This window comes from Alligator mississippiensis, chromosome 13, assembly GCF_030867095.1.
Source record: "Alligator mississippiensis isolate rAllMis1 chromosome 13, rAllMis1, whole genome shotgun sequence".
Classification (NCBI taxonomy): domain Eukaryota; kingdom Metazoa; phylum Chordata; order Crocodylia; family Alligatoridae; genus Alligator; species Alligator mississippiensis.
Genome location: NC_081836.1, coordinates 41,370,482 through 41,389,526, shown reverse-complemented (window position 1 = coordinate 41,389,526; position 19,045 = coordinate 41,370,482). Strand labels below are relative to the sequence as shown.

At 40.6% G+C, this 19,045-nt stretch overlaps 1 protein-coding gene across 2 annotated transcripts in view; it reads left to right on the top strand.

Annotated features, from left to right (window-relative positions):
• The window catches only part of SHISA9 (shisa family member 9), a 323,373-nt gene extending 305,487 nt beyond the window's left edge, over nucleotides 1-17,886 (top strand). For both annotated transcript variants that reach the window (XM_059716286.1, XM_059716285.1), the window contains one exon: nucleotides 15,221-17,886. In XM_059716286.1, coding sequence (XP_059572269.1) covers nucleotides 15,221-15,585 — 365 coding nt within the window. In that variant the 3' untranslated portion in view covers nucleotides 15,586-17,886. The remainder of the gene's footprint in view (nucleotides 1-15,220) is intronic.
• Nucleotides 17,887-19,045: the final 1,159 nt, after the last annotated feature.

Here is a 19,045-nt window from a genome sequence, read left to right as displayed (position 1 = left end):
AAGTGGCTTGGAAGCCTCTCAGCCCATTATCTTGGACTTTGGATGAGAAAAGCAAATACAGTAATAGTCACAATGTCTCAGACTAGATCAACACTGCCAAGAGCAGGATTTGAGTATATCTTTAGGGGAGGATTTTAGTATCTTCTTCAACCCAGAAATCATAAACATTCATCATTTGCGCTCTCTTATGAAAACCTTCCTAATTCTGTACAGGCTATAATTCAGCAAAAAGCAGTTAGTGTACAATGTTTGTTTTTAATTACACAAAACCCAATCACTTGATGCCCATCCCTCCCATTTGCTTATTTTCTCCCCATCTGTTAGATCTCTAATCATACTTGTAGAGTGCAAGTTCTCTGGACCTGGAATTGATTATTTATGAAATGCTTCATGCTGATCACCTGTACAGTGCACAGGGGTTATAGATCACCATTCCCTGTCTGGGAACTCTCCATAAGCACTGTGTAGGAGGACTAGGTGCATAGCTCAAGGTTTTAGATTTTATATTCCAGGGCACAAAACCTAGATAAATTTTACATCTATATCCTTTTCTGATTCTAGCTATATACTTTTGTTAAGGAGTACAGGTGAGCTATCTGTAAAAGTAATAGTGATAACTAAAAGTGACAGTTCTACTCTAAGGTGGATACAGAAGTATCTTAATCATTGTGCTCAAAGGGTAGTCATTAATGACTCACTGTACAGCTGGGATGTCTAACTGACCCCACCTAGATCTGGTACTGTGAAATATCTTTGTTAATTACTTGAAGGATAGGATCAAGTGCATACTTAATACATTTGCAGATGACACCAAGCTATGTGGCGTAACAGACACTTTGGAGTATAAAATTAGGATTGAAAATGACCTTGATAAACTGGAACAATGGTCCAAAACTAATCAAATGAAATTCAGTAAGTACAAATACAAAGTCATGCCCTTAGGACAGCAAAAAAAAACCAACAACAACAACAAAACCCAAATGTAAAAATACAAATTGGAGAATGACTGGCTAAGCTACAGTGGGCACATCTCCACATGCAATTAATGCAGCTGGAGTTTATTGCTCCTAGGCACCATGTTTGAACATGTGCCTGGGACTGCAGCACATTGAGCTGGGTTGGAGCAGCCCCAGGCAGGCAGGCTGACTCCCAGAGCCCTCTGTCAACTGGGCCTGCTCCAACCCAGCTCAACGTGCTGTACAAGGGTGCTTCAGTGCAGGGTAGCTAGCAGGCAGCCCCTGTACTAAAGGACCCTCATGCCCCATTCAGTCCCATCAGTATCTATACCTGCATTGTGGTGGAACTAAATAGATAGCTCTGCAGTAAACTTCTCGTGTAGATGTGCCCAGTAGTGCAGAATTTGAAAGAGCATGACAAAAAGGAACACAAATGATTAGAGGTCTAAGAAATCTGGCATACAAGAAAGGTTGGAAAAGTTAGATTATTTAGCCTAGGGAGAAAAGAGTGAAAGAGCCTTTGTTAAGCCTTCAAGTACATGAAGGGAGTTTATAAAGACAATAGTAATACACTATTCTCTCTGGCCACAGAGGACAAGTAATGGTCTTAAACTGCAACAAGAGAAATTTAAGTTTGATATTAAAAAGAATATTTTAACCAAGGGGGTGGTTAAACACTAGAGTAGATAATCAAGAAAGTTGTATAGTCCTCTTCTCTGGAAGTTTTAAAAAGCAGATTAGACAAATTCTTAGCTGGACTGGGTTAGCCATCCAGGATCCTGCCTTGAAGCTAGTTAGTCCAGCCCCCTGCTAAGGTTCCAGCCCTGCGCTTTTCTATGATTCTATGGTTCTACTTAAGGTTTTAAAATATTCCAATTAAAACCCACTGAGCTCCTAAACACTTTTTTTCTGTTTGGAAAATGAGGCTTTTGGATGAAAACTCACCATATTTCAACATATTTCTTTTTCAAGCCAAAAGCTATAATATGCTGTAGCTAAATTTGTGCGTGTGTTAGTCTAACTTAATGAATACAACCTTATAAGAATATTATTGAAACTGTGAAAACTGGTTTAACTGTCAGTACTGAAGGAGGGGATAGGAAAGGATTATTTTCCAAACTGAAGTCCATATTTTAGTATTATTCATTTGGCTGTTTTAAAATTCTAAAGCTTTGCTCCCTCCACATGTGTGACAGTGATACCTTCAAATCCTATTTTACTGATTTGTATACAGATGACAAATTCAAAAGGCACTTCCATAGGATCTTTCACTCAACAGCTCGACAGGCTACAAATAGCAATTAATCCTCATAATAGCTCTGTGTTAACCAGAAAAACCAACACATGGGGCAGTTAAGTAACTTACACAAGGTTCTACAGCAAGTCACTGGCCAGTCAGGAATAAATCTCAGATCTCTAGGCTTAAGGTTGCACAAAACACTTATATAGATAGGTTAGAAATAAAAATGAATTTACCAAGGTATACATTACCAGGAGTTTTCCAAGGTGACTGATATAGGCATACATATACTGGTTTCATGCTTTATTTTGCCACTTGATATTAAATTAACCTCCCCCTCCTTACCACACATAAAGAAAGCGAGGGTTTAAAAACTCAGAGCAGTGAATATGTTTCTGCTGTAGATTGTCATCAGGTTATTCACCAGTTAGGGGTAGCACCCTGTTGTTGTCACAATTTTATTGAAGTAGTTCCCATTCTCACTCTTGTTCCCTAGCAATCACACATTTTGGGGTAGAGGGAAATGCACAGAAATATTGATTACATCAAGACTTTCCAAAGGTTGTTTATTTAACACTGTGAGTGCGTGCGTGCGTGCGTGTGTGCGTGCGGTGGGGGTTGCTCTCCGTTTACTGAGGCAGGCTTCTTTGTGTTTTTATTGTGATTTTTTTAAAGAAGTCTTTATTAAATGGGTGGAAAATTGGATTTACGAAACTAGCTTTGAATGTCAATGTCTTCCACAGAGCAATCAAATATGTTGCTGACATGTCACAGTTATACACAGCATTAACATCTGAAAATGGGATTTTGAAGGATGCAATAATGGTTCTGTATCCATAATAGATTCACCCCAAGGTGCACTCATGCATCTATTGTATGTAGGTGGTTTTTAAGCTGATTTACATGTACAAAAAAGTCAACTTAGAAAAGAAGAATTCCACCATAATTTGCTGTGATTTGTGCAAAGGCAATGATAGGTGGGGGGAAAAGTGTTAACCATTTAAACTGCTACATCTGATATCCTAAACCATATGAAACAGAGTAGTGTTCAACTCTTCCACAGTAAAATTAACAGGTGAATAATACTGCACAGGTTAAACCTCTTGAGGCTTTCAGGAAAGGAAACTGAAGTGTTAAAGTATAAAGCAAATGGTACAGTCTCCAAAACCTATAGAGGCCAAACATACAAATGAAAGGAAATTCCAACCCTGTGGATCCCAAACTAGTTGATGTTCACTAACATATAAAATCATAGGAAAGCTGGGTTGGAAAAAACCTTAGGGCTAAGTACAGATAATCAAAAAGACCAAGGCTGAATTGATTCAATCTTTGCAGGTTAGTCTAAGCTGAGTCAACTGAACTGATAAGCAAGTGAACAGACATTCACTTCTGATTCTGGAAATGCAGCTACATGCCTACAGTGCCTCAGGCTAGTAGCCAGGGGGTGCTAGAGCACACCTCCCTGCTCAGCTGGAGCAGACAGCTTGAGCCAAGGCTAGCCTGACCACTCTGCAAGGGGGGCGGGGGGGGGAAGAGAAAGGGTTTGCAGCAGAAGTGTAAAGCATCCTGGGATGTTGGGGGACTGAGTTAACTTGAATCTGGAGGGGCTCTGGGTCAAAAGTTCAATAAACTGATTTAACCTAAATCTGTTAAGTCTACATCCATGCAGGCTTATCTTAAATTGGTTACAGAGATTTTGAAAGCCGTTTATGTGCTCTGAACTTCTGTTATGTTACAGATTTGAACTGGTTTCTGATCACTTATACAGGTTTATATATAATTTCTGTCCCTAGCCTAGAGGTCCTCTGGTTCAACCTGTTGCTCTAGGCAGGATCATTTCTATCAAAACAACTACCAGGCACAATGCCTGAAACATCAAAAAACACCCATTCCTTTCTCACAGATAAAACAGGGGGACAAGAACATTGTCAATCTGCCACCACAAGGACAGGAGTAGTTTGCATAAACCTATGGTGGCACATTAACATCCAACCATTGCACAAGAAACCATTGCAGCATAAAAGAGATGAATCAAACAAAAAGCAATAGGAAAAGTGCATCTCCTAGATGACATCCCTGCCCAATGAAATCATATTCACAAAGTAATACCCTGATGTGCCTTCCACAAGCTTGGCAGAGTAGAAAACCATGCTGTTCTGGCACTTTTATCTCTTTCCTTTCCCTTCCCTTCATTGGTTACAATTTCTTTTGACATTTTTCTTCTGCCTAAAAAGAAAGAGCAATAGGCAATTGTACTAAAAAAGATAATGGAAGCTTAAAGACCACACATCAACCAAATTCTGTTAAGCATTCTAATTAAAATCTATCATCCAATGAGCCCATTCATATACTGGAATAATTTTCACGAATTTTTCAAACTACCTAGAGGATTCAAATAAATGGTTATTACCATAATGTGTATGATGGCTGCAAAAAAACCCTTGATCACAAGAGTTTTCTTTAAAAGGACCTATAAGCATTACTTAATGAAAGAATATTTTGTATTTTACTAAAATGTTGACGTATTTTACATTTGTTAAAAACAATATAGCTTTATCAGATAGTGAAGACAATTGATGGAAATGTGATTCTCTTGACACAGTGGAAATGCACATGAAGGATTTTTAATTTTATATCATTCCTGTAGGGTTTGAACTCAATACCTTTGGAAACGTATACATGATGCTTATTACGCATATTAGGTTAGAGTGTGTACAATTAACAGCCATGGGAACTTGTGGCTGTTAAATGAATTTACCTGCTGTTATAGAATTATATATAGTTACAAAGCAAACATATAATAGATAGGACAGACTTTAAAAGAAAATGCACTTTCTTAGCTCATGTCAAGATTTTGCCTAATGTGTAGATGTATCACATAATCCTTCCATAACTGCTTTCCCTCTCTGTAAAATTGATTCAGTAGTACCTGCACTAGTGGGGTAAATTTAATGAACCTTGGATTTAATTTGCAAATCTAAGTATAACTTGTTAAAACACTTATAATTTTAGGGAATTTTACAATTTAGAAATGTGGCATTCTCTCAAATCAGGACAACCTCAAACTCTGAAAGTGTTTTGTAAAACAAATTACTCTACATTTTTTTCTTCTTGTGTTTATTGAAATGTTTCATTCCAAATTAGACATTTTAATCTTACTGAAACATGTTGATAATTTATTTTGAAAATGTCAGTAATAATCAATATACATTTAGTTTTTGTTGAATCAGTATTTTCTGACACAAAACTGTTTTGTCAAAAAAAAAAAGGCCATTTGTTCTTTATAACTTCTCCTTTATAGCTAATCAAAACTATCTCAGATAAATGCCTTTGGGGATCATTTCTTCTGTATTTTGCCTTAGCCTGAAAGTGACTATTTCTGGAAAGTTTGTCCAAATAGTGGTTTAGCTGGTGTTCAGAAATTTAGGAGGGCTAAGGTAGAAAGAAGAGGGAAATACCACACACTTTGCCTACATATGCAGACAATCCTAGTTAAGAAATGCTATCAACACTGATCACGTTAATAATGATAATGACTTTTACAATTTTGTATTTAAAAAAAAAAATCAGTATTTTTTTAACGCAGTAGAGAGGAATAAAATGAAAACTATATTGCTTCCTTCAAATCATTCTACAAAGCTTCCAAATGGGTTAACTATACAACAGAATGGATTGAGAGATGGGACTAAGGACTTAGGTTTTCAAGACCTGTAGGAAGAGACTGATAGCTACATGGGCAGTAGGGCTGTGTGAAGCTTTGGATGCTGATTAGATTAGGAGGAGATTCGACCCATTTTGGTGGCCAAATCTCCAAATCAAATCAGGGGACCAATTAAAAGGTCTGAATTGATTCGAAGCTCTCTGAATCAAAAAAAGATTCAGAGAGCTTCAGTGATTTGGGCAGTCCCCACCAGCTGCAGCAGGAAACTGGACCCGGAGTTCATGTTGGTAAGTAGGGGGCAGGGGATGGGGCCATGGGGGGGACTTCTGCCAGGCCCTATCCCATGCCTGTTCCCCCAGTCCCCCTGAGCACCCCCTGACCCTTGCCCATTCTCCCAGTCCCACCCATGGCTGCCCTGCCCAGCCCCAACTCCCAGTTGTTTTATAAAAAAGCATGCACTCACTGGGTGCTGCTGGGGGGGTGCATCCCCGTTGCCCCACACTGCCCTACACTGCATGGAGGGCTCTGCCATGAGCCCCCAACCCCCGCTAACCCTCGCAGCCCCCTCATGGTTGCTTCACCCGCCCCAGCCCTTTAAAAAATAACCCCACACTCACCGGCTGCTGTAGCAGCCTCGGAGCTTCTGGGGGCTCATGGCAGAGCCCCCCACACTGTGTGGGGCAGTGAGAGGGCAGTGCAGATTGCCCTCCCTGCTGGGCAGGAGCCAGTGAGTCCAGGATTTTTTTATTTTTCATTTTCAAAGGGCTGGGAGCTGGGGCAGATGGCGCAGCCATGGGTGGGGGGGCGGCGAGAGACTGGGTAGGGATCAGGGTGCTCATGGCAGAACCCCCCACATGGCATGGGGCAGTGGGGGACAGCAGGGATTGACCCCTGCTGAGCAGGAGCCAGTGGGTGCAGGCTTTTTGTTTCCAAAGAGCTGGGTGCTGGGGCGGGCGAGGCAGCCATTAAGAGCAGGCAGGGGATGGGGTCTGTGTGATTTGGAGATTCAGCAGCCAAATCTCTGAATCAGATTTGTCTGAATCAATTCAGGACAGTGATGCGAATCACCAAATCGAATCACTGTCTCCCAAGTCATAATTTCATAGTAGCTAGGGTCAGGAGGGACCTGAACAGATCATTTAGCCTGACTCCCTGCCACAGGCAGGAATGAATGCTGGGTTCACAAGTCTCCAGACAGGTGATCATCCAACCTCCTCTTGAATTTACCCCAGGTAGGGGCGAGGACCACTTCCCTGGGAAGTTGGTAGCAGATTTTGGCCACCCTAACTGTAAAATATTGCCTTCTGATCTCTAACCTAAACCTATTCTCCATCAGCTTATTACCATTGTTCCTTGTCACCCCAGGTGGTGCTGGGGAGAAAAGGGCTCTGCCTATTACCTGTTGATCCCCCCTGATGAGCTTGTAGGCAGCCACCAGGTCCCCCCTCAGCCTCCTCTTGCTGAGGCTGAACAGGTTCAGGTCCTTCAGTCTCTCCTCGTAGGGCCTGTCCTGCTGCCCTCTCACCAACTGGGTGGCCCTCCTCCAAACCCTCTCCAGGCTGGCCTCATCCCTTTTGAAGTGCAGGGCCCAGTACTGGACGCAGTACTCCAACTGTGGCCTGACCAAAGTCGCATAGAGGGGGAGTATTACTTCTCTGGACCGGCTTGAGATGCATCTTTGGATGCATGACAAGGTATGGCTGGCCTTGCTGGCTGTGGTCTGGCATTGGCGGCTCATGTTTATCTTGGAGTCAATATTGACTCCAAGATCCCTTTCCGCCTCTGTGCTTTCAAGAAGGGAACTCCCCAGCCTGTATGTATGCTGTGGATTCCTTCTCCCAAGGTGCAGCACTCTGCATCTGTCTACATTGAACCCCATCCTATTCTCATCTGCCCACTTTTGTAATCTGTCTAAATCAGCTGGATCCAAAATCTGAAGTGAATACTAGTCGCTTGTCATAGGCCTAATGGGCAGCTCTAGGATTTTTAAAATGGGTGCAGATGGTGTGGTGCATCATCACATATAACACAATGCATATTTTTCTCCAATTAAAAAAAACCTAGAAGTTTAACTAATATGATAGTGGCCTAGGGCTATATTATTCAGTTTAAGATCAAAGCACAAATAAAAATAACTTTATTGAAATGAGCAATAATTTGCTATACCATATATTATGTATAATGTCCCCACCCCCAACAAACTAGGCAAAAACAATCAAAAGATGCTGTTTCATTAGTCCTGTAGTAATTAAAATTAAATGTATATCCCTTTTTCAGATTCAAAAAACAAAAATCTAGCTTTTCTTGAGCATCTTGACAGTGCAACCAGTGATTCACTGAAAGTTATTTCTACACCTGAGTTAATGGTTCTTTCCACACTCGAGTTAAGGTTTTTAGCTAGGGCTGTGAAACAGCAACTACATTACCAGAAGCAGCTAACAGACAGCAGAATTGCAGAGGAAGGAACAGTTCGATTAGTGGAACATCAAGACTATGAAAAAGGAGAGAGGACTGTTGTGGAATGAAGTTTAGAAAGAATCAGATAGATTATACTAAGCCATGAAGTCAAGTGACTCCAACGCTGCTGCCTGAATAGAAATGCTGCTGCCACTGCCAGGCAGTTGGTTTTAAAATTTGGGTGGAACAGGAATCCAACATGGGGAAGGTGCAACTCCAACCCTGCCCACCCCCCGAATCTGCCCCTGGGTAGCTATAAAGTTAGCTGGGAGAATCTTGTGGCTTTGCAGAACTCACAGCATAAAGAACTGTTGTGAAAGCTCTAAATTTCTGTCAAAAGCTGAATGAACAGTAATTGTCAGTTGTCTGAATATTTCACAGAAGACAGCAGAAGCATTTTGGGCATGAGGAAACAAATCAAGGAAAAAGTGAGGCTTACCATCTGGGCAGTTTTGTAAGGCTTCCTTAAGAAATTAAAGTATTAGGCACACATGGGAAGCTCTAAGATAACAGCTGTGAGTGGATAAGTTGATTTGCACGAGTTCAAAATGCCAGTCTTCCCATACTAGCACAACACCCCTAAATACAAAAATTCAGCTATTCCACACGTATGGCAATCCTGACCCCACTTTACTTCTCAATCCAGTTTTTGTGAAGTGAAGCCTTACTGTTTAGCCTGGGCTACAAATTACATAGATCCGTGGTTTTAGTTAGCTGAAATAAGTAAAATGAAACAAAATCTGTAGAATTTAGTTCTTTATATTTTAATTAGCAATAAGAGCAATACGTGTTACAAAACTAATATAGACTAAAATATAACCAATGCAGAAGAGCAAAAGAAATTCAAAGACACATCATATCTACAGATTGTACTAAGTTTCATTCTCCTCACCTCTATTTTTCAAAGTGGGAATCTGTTTTATATTAAGTAACTAAACTATAAGGGCTAAAATGGTAACATAGTTTACTCTTATGCAAGGACTTTAATCTTAATACGTCTGGTATCCAGCAAAAGTTTTGAGTGCAGATATTGCTGCTTCAGCAGAAAGAAAAATAAACAAACAAAAAAACTCCAAAAAACATGGAATTGTAGTTGACTTGTTATGGTATTTTCTACTTAGCCACAGAAAGAACTGGTAGATGTTACTTTTAGCTTTGGCACAATCAACTAAAACTTGAGCTGGAAAAAGCAGATTTAGTCAGAGCCATTTTATAATAATCTTACTCTAGTCTAGCAACATTTAAATCTAACAACTGCGCAGTCATTTAGTATTTGCATACCCAAGTACTAAATGAGTGTGCAGTAACCAGCATTACTGCACAGTAGCATCCCCACATGGCTTCCTGGTGATGCTGACTGCACAGTAGCTCATTACTACTGCACAGTAGCTCATTACTACTGTACAGTAGCATCACATCACAGTTTGTGCCCTGCAATGCTACTGCACTGTATAACGAGCTCCTGCATAGTCAGCATCTCGTGTAGACACAGCCAGAGTGTACTACTGACTTCAGTGTGAGAACCCTTGAAGTAAATATAGTAATCACTAGGATTAAGTTTATTACCATCCAGACATCAGTGAATTTAGATCCTCTTTTCTGTTCTTTATACAGAGTTTATCACTTTGATTAAAAATTTAGAGGATGACCCTGGCAAAACATTTTTCAGTCCCTAGGTTGTTCAGAACCTCTCCCATGAATATTATTTTGATCACTTCCCAATTTTTTATGTTGTGACTAATAAGCTAATATCTTCTTTATATAAAAAGCTTACCCAGTTTTTAAAAAGTAGATCATGTTAAATGGATGTAAACCTATACTTTAGCTCACACTTTAATTAGTTGAGCTTATTTGGATACTTTTCCCAAGCAAATTAAAATCATTTAGACAAAAACCAAAACTTATATACGTGTGTCTTCCTTAAGAATTTGAACCCAATTAATAAGACTGATTTTAAATCATTTAAGCTTTTGCATCTTTTCTAATAACTTACACAGTATTGAATTCTGCTCTTTAGCTGGCTGCTTTTCAAATTCACAGATTGCAATATGGTCATACCAAGGCGCCCCCGGGGGTTACAAGAAATAATGGCCACAAGCTAGCAGAGAGCAGATTTAGACTAGACATTAGGAAGAACTTCTTCACAGTTAGAGTGGCCAAAGTCTGGAACGGGCTCCCAAGGGAGGTGGTGCTCTCCCCTACCCTGGGGGTCTTCAAGAGGAGGTTAGACAGGCATCTAGCTGGGGTCATCTGAACCCAGCACTCTTTCCTGCCTATGCAGGGGGTCGGACTCAATGATCTATTGAGGTCCCTTCTGACCCTAACATCTATGAATCTATGAAAATCCATTTGGTGTAAATAAATAATGCCCTTTTGCAAATATTCTTGTGAATGAAGCTTAACTAGCACAAATGTTGATAAGAAACTAATAAAGGGCTGTATTCCATTGATGTAAAAGATCAATTTAGACAAATATTGGAGAATGTTTTTTTAAATATTCAGCTGGATGTCCCTACTGAGTAAAAAAAATCCGTATTTAGTCTGTTATTCAAAAAATAAAGTAGACATGTTCCTGGATGTCTACTAGCGATGTATGAAGCGGGCCCTATTCGATTTGGATTTGGATTTGGCCTGAATCAGGGACAGTGATTCAATTCATTGATTCAGATCACTGTCCCTGATTCGATTTGGCCAAATCCAAATCAGAAGATTCGATGCTGATTTGGAGAATCAGCGATTCGGCCATACATAGACACAACTTTAAATGTTTTTTCAACATACCTTAGGTACCAGCATGGCTTGTGGAACACTGCAATGCTGGGGCAGATAGAGAGTCCCACAGGAGTGATGGGGGGGCCCTTCACATGCTTGGCGGTGAACCCAGAAGCATTCTATAAGTAGTACACTTCAGATTGGAAGTACTACTACTGAAGTACTTCCAATCTATTTCTGTATCTGCCGGGGAGTGCACAGAGGGGCTCTCCCGCACCCCCCCCCCCCCCGGCTTGGCAATTAACCACAAGGGACCCTGGGTGCCCCCCCCCCCAGTTGCTGAGCTGGCAGACCCACTCCCTGGTGAACCCAGACGTGGACCGGAAGTGCTTCTGGTCCACGTCTGGGTCTGCTGCTGAGCATGCTAGGGAGCCCCCCATGTTCCTTTGGGACACTTCATCTGCCCCGGCATTGCAGCATTCATGAGCCACCTGCTACCTTGAGGTATGTAGAAAAAACATTTAAAGCTGTCTCTATGTCTGAATCTCTGAATCTTTCTGAATCTCTCCAAACCAATTTGGAGGGTTCAAATTCAATTCAGAGAGTTTAAAGTGTCCTCTGATTCGATCTGGATTTAGAGATTCGGCTGCTGAATTAGGCTGAATCTCCACCGAATTGAAATCAGCAACCGAAGCTTCACACAGCCCTAATGTCTACATCTCAGATTTTTAAAATCAAGAAAAAGATCTTGGCATGTCCTTTTTGCTGTACATTATGCTTTATCAGTAATTGCAAATGTATATCTTGTAACAAAATTAGAACAAGCTATTATCTGAGTTTTAATTAAAAGAAAGACAAATTCTTTACTACGCTTGTAGGTTAGAGAAAGCATTCAGTTGCCCATTAAGAAAGAGACAGATGGAGGCAGGTAGAACATGTAAAGCTTAATATTACAGCATAGGCTCCTGTCTAAACAATTTCAATTAATCTGATGGTGAAACACCTCTTTACTAAATAAATTTATACTCTAAAAAGAAAACTAGTTATACAGTCATTACCCAGGTAATGTCATAAAATGATGAGCAGCAGTCCCTGTAGGAAGTATACACTCCATGCAGAAGCCCTGTCAAGTAACATGCATGCATTAAGTCTCAATGAAGCCGTATCTTGAACATTTTTGAAAGGTCCAGATCTCATTATATGGATAATTTTTATCATCGAGGTTGAAGGTCCATGTTCCCAGACTAAATTCAGAACTAGTGAGGCTTAGACAGAGCCACAAGATCCCCACCAGCAGCAAAAGGTACAGAAATGGCATAAAAGCTGGAAAATCATATAACATAGTACAAACAGGCATTGGACTCTATAGTAAGTGTGCGGGCCGGGGGCGAGCTGGGCCCGTCTTCGCGCATGCGGGCTGTGGCCAGCAGCTCGGGCACGCGGGGCCGGAGAAGACCGGGGGCGAGCTAGAATTAGTCACGGATGCGTAGTGGTTGATTTAAAGATTATTTTACTTACACCGAAGATGGTCGCGGTGCAGGCAGGAAAACTTGCTTGAGCTGCGGTTACAGATAGAAAAGAAGAGAGGCGGACTAGAGTTCCTTCCCGTGAACACTCTTCTAGCCCATCTGGTTGGAGGCTCTAAACCGTGAGCCCGTCGGACCAACCGGAGAAAGTACGTAACAGTAATTCACTCACACGAAGGTAGTTAGGCTCCGTAGATCCTTTTTGTGCGCAGGGAGGAAGGATACGTCGGGATTGTGCTCGGTGACGGGGAGAGGCCAGAGGCTGGTCAGGCCCCTGTTGCCTTTTAAGAAATGCGTTGGGTCCATAAGGATCCGCAGCACTTAGAGATCTTCGCACAGCGTGAAGTCTCCTCCTCCTGGTGTTCGTGGAGTCCTCCAACTTGGGCGGAAACCACTCAAGCTTTTTATACAGCTAGCAAGCCAATCACTAGCCGCCACGTGTGAATAATTTAGAACTATCCAATAGTGGGGCACAAATTTGAATACGAATGGTGGGAACTCCTTGCAAAGTGCATTTCTTAGCTGCAAAGAAGAAATGCACCCTGCAAAGAAAGCTACTAGTGGCGGGAATTCTTTTGCACCCAGGGTTCTCCTCTGCAGCAGAAAACTCCACCGTGCAAAGAAGCTGCAATTTAGCGGGAAAAATAATTTAGCAGTGCCGAAGCACACACAAACAAAAAATCACAACTTTGGGTTGTGACAGTAAGCTTGGTGTGTGAAGGACTGGAGGAGAGGTCAATGTATTGTAATTTAAAGGAAAGGAAGCATAGCAAGCCAAAGGGCATGCAGAGATTCAAAGACAAAGCTCTAGCTTACAAAAAGTGATGGACCCACTGCCCAAACTCAGTACCTATTTATACATATCACCAGATGGACAATGTCTTACATTACTTGCAAATCTACCTCACAGTCTGAACTTTGGAGAAAGACACAAACACTTCTTGCATGATGCATAAGAAATGCTTGTTAAGCCGTTTTCCAATCTGAAAAATTAAAACAAAGTTATACCTGGCAAGAGAATTTCCTCTTGGTCCTAATTATTAAATAAATTCCTGCTGAATGGCAGATGTTTTCATGCAGATTTGAGATTGCTACTTTTTAAACAACGCATGCTCCAGCAATGAGAAAATAAACAAAACTTACATAAATGCATGTAACATCTTGAAAGACACTTGTTCAGGAGACCGCTGAGGGCAAGATCCTAGTTTGATCACTTCAGTGCAGTATGTAGTGGCAGGAGGCAGTATGATGTGTTTCAGAAGCACTACACTAAGGGAATGAACATTTGGACAAGACATTTCAAGACTTCCATTGTCCATAACATCATCATGTGAATATTAACCTTCAATGACCCACAATGTTTTCAGCTTCATAAAGCACTAGTGAATGCTCAACTACTTAGAGGGTTTGATAAACCACTTCAATGGGAGCTGAGAGAGTTTAACAATAAACAATGAGGCTACGTGCACATGTTCATTTGTAGAGCTATAAAACAAGTATGTTGTGGGGGTGTACACACATTCAGAGTCCCCTGCATCAAAAATCCCTGCAAAGATGTATTCTTCCATGAGGGGACACTATGGGACTGCTCCTTTACTCCCCCACCCTCAGAGGAATCGGCAAGTGAGCATGACGGGATCAGTGCCAGGCTCTCCTGATCAGTTGTTACCACTGAACAGCTGATGATCAGGCCGCCTGAAAGCAGCAGTGGCAACACGTGATTAAGTAGTCTTGGTTCCACAGTAAGTTGGAAGTCTGCTCCCTGTGGGCTGTCAAGAGAGCCAACCACTCTTCCTCCTTCTCCCTTGAAAGGGGGGCAGGAGAGCAGAGCACTCTGGGAGCCTGGGAGTACATACAGACATACAACTGTTCTCATCTTATATGCAGTGCTACAAGGGTAATGCTACAAAAAATGCTCCTTTTTCCTCACACGAACTTTTTTGTGGAGAATCTGCCATCTCTGTAGCACTACAAATACTGTGAATGTATGGACACTCCCTTTCCATAGTGCTAGTAGCATGACTATAGAGCAACAAAATTAACATGGGCACATAACCATGGCCACTTACACAGTGGAGTAGTTTGACAATACATTCATTTAGCATCTTTTATGAAAAAGGATGCATCCTGATACAAGAGGCAACTTAGACCAGCCATACTGCATGAAAGGGAACTTCTGTACCTCCTACATATGATCTCTGTTCCCAGCTCTGCCAGTACCTGCTATGTCACTTTAGACAAGTTTGATGTCATGCTTCTGTTTCCTTTCTCATCCTTCATCTATTTTGCCAGTTTACATTGTAAGGTCTTAGTGAGCAAGGACTGTTTCAGACTTGGTTTGTATACCGGCTAGTGTCCTTTAGGCATTGCTGTAATCCAGAAAATAAATAATACTGAAAGAAGAATGACTTGCTTGTCAGTGCTGTTGCAGAAAGGAATCAGGAAAAATACTTTGTAAGCACTGAAGACAGCGAAGGAAACTGGGAATTACCTGTGCTTGTGGGAGTGAGATATAAAGTCTTAATCAATGTGTTTGGGTCTTTTTCTGCAGAACTAGATGTATTTATATATGACAGTCTATAAAGTGCATCTATTTTTAACATTTTCTTGTTCTTATTTTACTTTGTCTTTATTCCCCTCTCCCCCCCACCACTTTACAACAAAACAGCTGATAAGGTCAACGATGACTTCTATTCCAAACGTCGACACCTTGCAGAATTGGCTGCCAAAGGGAGCTTGCCACTCCATCCAGTGCGTATGGAGGAAGACAGAACGTATGCACCTGACAATGGCACAACCAAACACAATGGGCAGAAATCCAAAATTACAAAAATTCACACACACCCCATGGCATACAACTACAAAACCTGGGACCCCAGTGACCAGTCCTTCCGACGGCAAGCATATGCAAACAAGGGGAAGCATGGCCCAGGAGAACCTATGTTAAGTAACACACTGACAACTCGGAGTCAGCAATATTTGCCCCCACAGCCGTACTTCATAACTAACAGCAAGACAGAAGTGACTGTTTGAGATTGCTCTTTCATTCCTTAAAAATATAAAACATCAGAAAGAGGCAAAAAAAAAAAAAAGAAAAGAAAAGACAAGAAGGAAAGGAACTTCCATGGGGACACTCCTGGTATGCAGCCAACTGAAGGTTGAAGAGTGGGTTAATACCATTCAGCAATACCCTGAAGGTTGAATTAGAAATGCCATTTGTATTTCACACTGGAAAAATCAACTCTTGTGACTATTTTTTTTTACTTGAAACTGAAATCCATGATGAGAAGTAGCACAATTTAGAGAAACTTTATGTCTGCTTAAACCATTTACACTATGTTCCTGCCTTGAGACAGAGAGAGAAAGAGAGAGAACAATACACAGTAATACATTGTTTTGATGAGGAATTTTGTATAAATTCTAATAATTACCAGACCTGTGAAAGCCAAGAGCAAATACCTTGGTACAAGCCCTAACGTTTATTATTGTACTTTCATGCCATCACTATAGGAAGAGCAAAAAAAATATATACAATAAAAGATAAAAAGACACTTTCACATGAAACCTATGAAGACTGTTACAATTAAAAGCGTATGAGAACTTTTTGGCTGGTAGAGAGTTTTGTGGGACAATAACACAAGAAGATTTTATTTCTGTTTATTTTTGGTTTGGGTTTAAAGTTTCTCGGGACCTCCAAAATAAGAAGAGACATATCATATAACAACATGAATGTTGTGAGGAAAAGAGGGTAATCAGCCCTTCCCCCTCAGTCCTCCTGTTTTTTGGGCAGATGGTAACAACTCTTACTTTGCAGACTGTCAGGACATTTTCGTCACCTAAATGTTTTGCCTATCTTCAACTGCTTCAGACTGAAAATAAATAAGTGTGGGTGGTGCCTTTACTGTATTACTATTGTTCAATGACAGTCTTGTTTCTCAAAGTGAAAACCCCTGTTCCTTTAAGCTTATTTCCTCTTGTTTTATGAAGATATTAGAAGGTTTCTGCCCTACCTAGCCCTCCCTTTGTTGTGAATGAACACTCATGTTACACTTCTGTTTAGTGGTTGCAAGGTCATACATATTTAGTTAGCCCCAACTCTCCAAGGTAAAACATTTTTCCCCACCTACAATCCCCCATAGTCTCTCATTTTGTATTTGCTTTTAGCCACAGTAGTTCACCTTTGTAGTTCAACTAAATGTTACATGGTATATCATCTTTCTTATGTTTGACTTTGTTAGTGGTGTTCTTTCTTGGGGGTTATTTGGTAGAGGGGCTTCTGCACTAACCTCAGATATCCAAGTGGGCTAGGTCTGAAAAGAAAGATAAAAAAAACAAAATACATCAGACTCATGGTCTAGACTTACTGTAGCTCTGATGACTGGGATACCTTTGCTCATAAGAGCAAAACCACTTCATAATTTGGTGCAGTTAACATCCTGGCAGTCCTGAACCTGCAAGATAAAAACAGTGAGGTGAAACAGGGTTGTAAGAAGACTGTGTGGCAACAGGCCAGCACCAGATAGTGCAATCAGCCTTTTACTTTCATTGTGCACTAAAATCCCTGCCTTTCCCCTGCCAAATGAAGTAATTGGCTAAATCATAAACTAACCAACCCAATGCAATTGATTTTAGGCTGGCTATCAACTCTCCTTCAGATTAGTTGCAAGAAAGTATAAAGAGATGAGTGTGAGAACTGTGCTTTAAAATAAATTAGATATGTGATTTCTTACTATACTCAGCAGACTTGGGCAATATTTCTCTTTCGATTGTCTGAAGGATGTGAGAGCAGAGAGGTTTAAATGAGGTTAACAGGAGAGATCCTTTATCCAACAATTGCAAGATTGATTTGCATCCTGAGGATATAGGCATCACTTCACAAGTGTGCTGCTAAATTGTATGATCATATATTTTAAGTCTATCAGAAGTAGACAAAGCCCATGGGACAAATACTTTGCACACAATTCAGATACTCCAGTATATCTCACTTCCATTCCTTTGATCTCTATTGCTGTCATAACTGGCTGACTTAATTTGACCCTTTATGGAATGTTGCTGTTAATGCATATGCTTTAGATACACATTGCAGCTGCACTCTAATCCACACAGGTTTTGTGTAACTTGAGCATATTTTATGTGGAAATATTTTAGTAACTGTATGTTCTGTAAGTAAACCCGTGTTAATACTTGTTAACTACAGAGTTTATGATACCAATAATACTTCCTACAATAAAATGTTTGTTTGTTTTTTAAGAATGTTTATTTGTAAGCATACGTATTCACTATATTAATATGAATTTCTTACCTGGCAATAAAATTGATTCTATGTGAATCTAATCTGATGGCTCATTCATAAATTCCTACCAATAGTGCCAAACCTTATGCAACAGTCCCTTATTCAACAGCTATCACAAAGACTTAACAGAGTCTCATTAAGTCAGTGAATGTTGCCAAATAGGCCCCTTATGATTTATAATTATGCTAAACAGGATTAAGCGAACACTTAGAAAATGTGCAGATGACACCAAGTTGGGTGGAAATGCAGACACACTGCAGGGCAGAGCTAGAATCCAAAATGACTAGGACAGACAGGAGAGATGCTCCTTGATCTAACAAATGAAATTCAACAAAGATAAGTGTGAAGTCCTGCACTGAAGAAGTAATAATTGTATGCACAAATACAGATTGGGGAATGACTGCATGCTGGGTTATATTGACAGGAGCATGGGCAGATCAAGGATTTTGAAAGGGGGTGGGGGGGAGTACAGATGGTGTAGCATATCATCACATATAACACAATATTTTTTTTCCTCCAGTTAAAGAGAAGATGGATGCTTTACCAATATGCAAGCGGGGTTGCACTGTATTATTTACTTTATCATCAAAACAAAAATTACTATAACTATTGAAATGTGCACTAATTTGCCCGATTATATATAAAGTTTAAAAAGATACAACAAACTAGGCAAACAATAGTCCAAATAGTCAAAAGACTGCCATTAGCCTTGTAACCATTATAGTTGAATGAATATCTCTTATTCAGATTCATAAAACAAAAGCTAGCTCTTCTACTCTATTCAGTGTTGCTGAGAACTTACCTGGAATCCTGAGTCCAATTTTGGGCCCCACACTTCAAGAAGAATGTGGACAGATTGGAAAGAGTCAATCTGAAAGCAGTAAAAATGATTAGAGGCCTGGAAAGCAAGACTTATGAGGAGAGGCTGAAAGAATGAGGGCTATTTATTCTGGAGAAGGGAAGACTGAGGGGGATATCATAATTGTCTTAAAATACCTGAAGGGTGATTATAGAGTGGATGGAGATAGACTATTCTCCATGGCTGTAGGGGACAGGACTAGAAGCAAGGGCCTCAAACTGCAGAAGAGGAAATGCAGGTTGGAGATTAAGAGGAATTTTTGACTATGAGATTGGTCAATCACTGGAACAGGCTACCTGAAGACACTGTGCAGTCTCCAGGTTGCACAAACACTTTGCTGG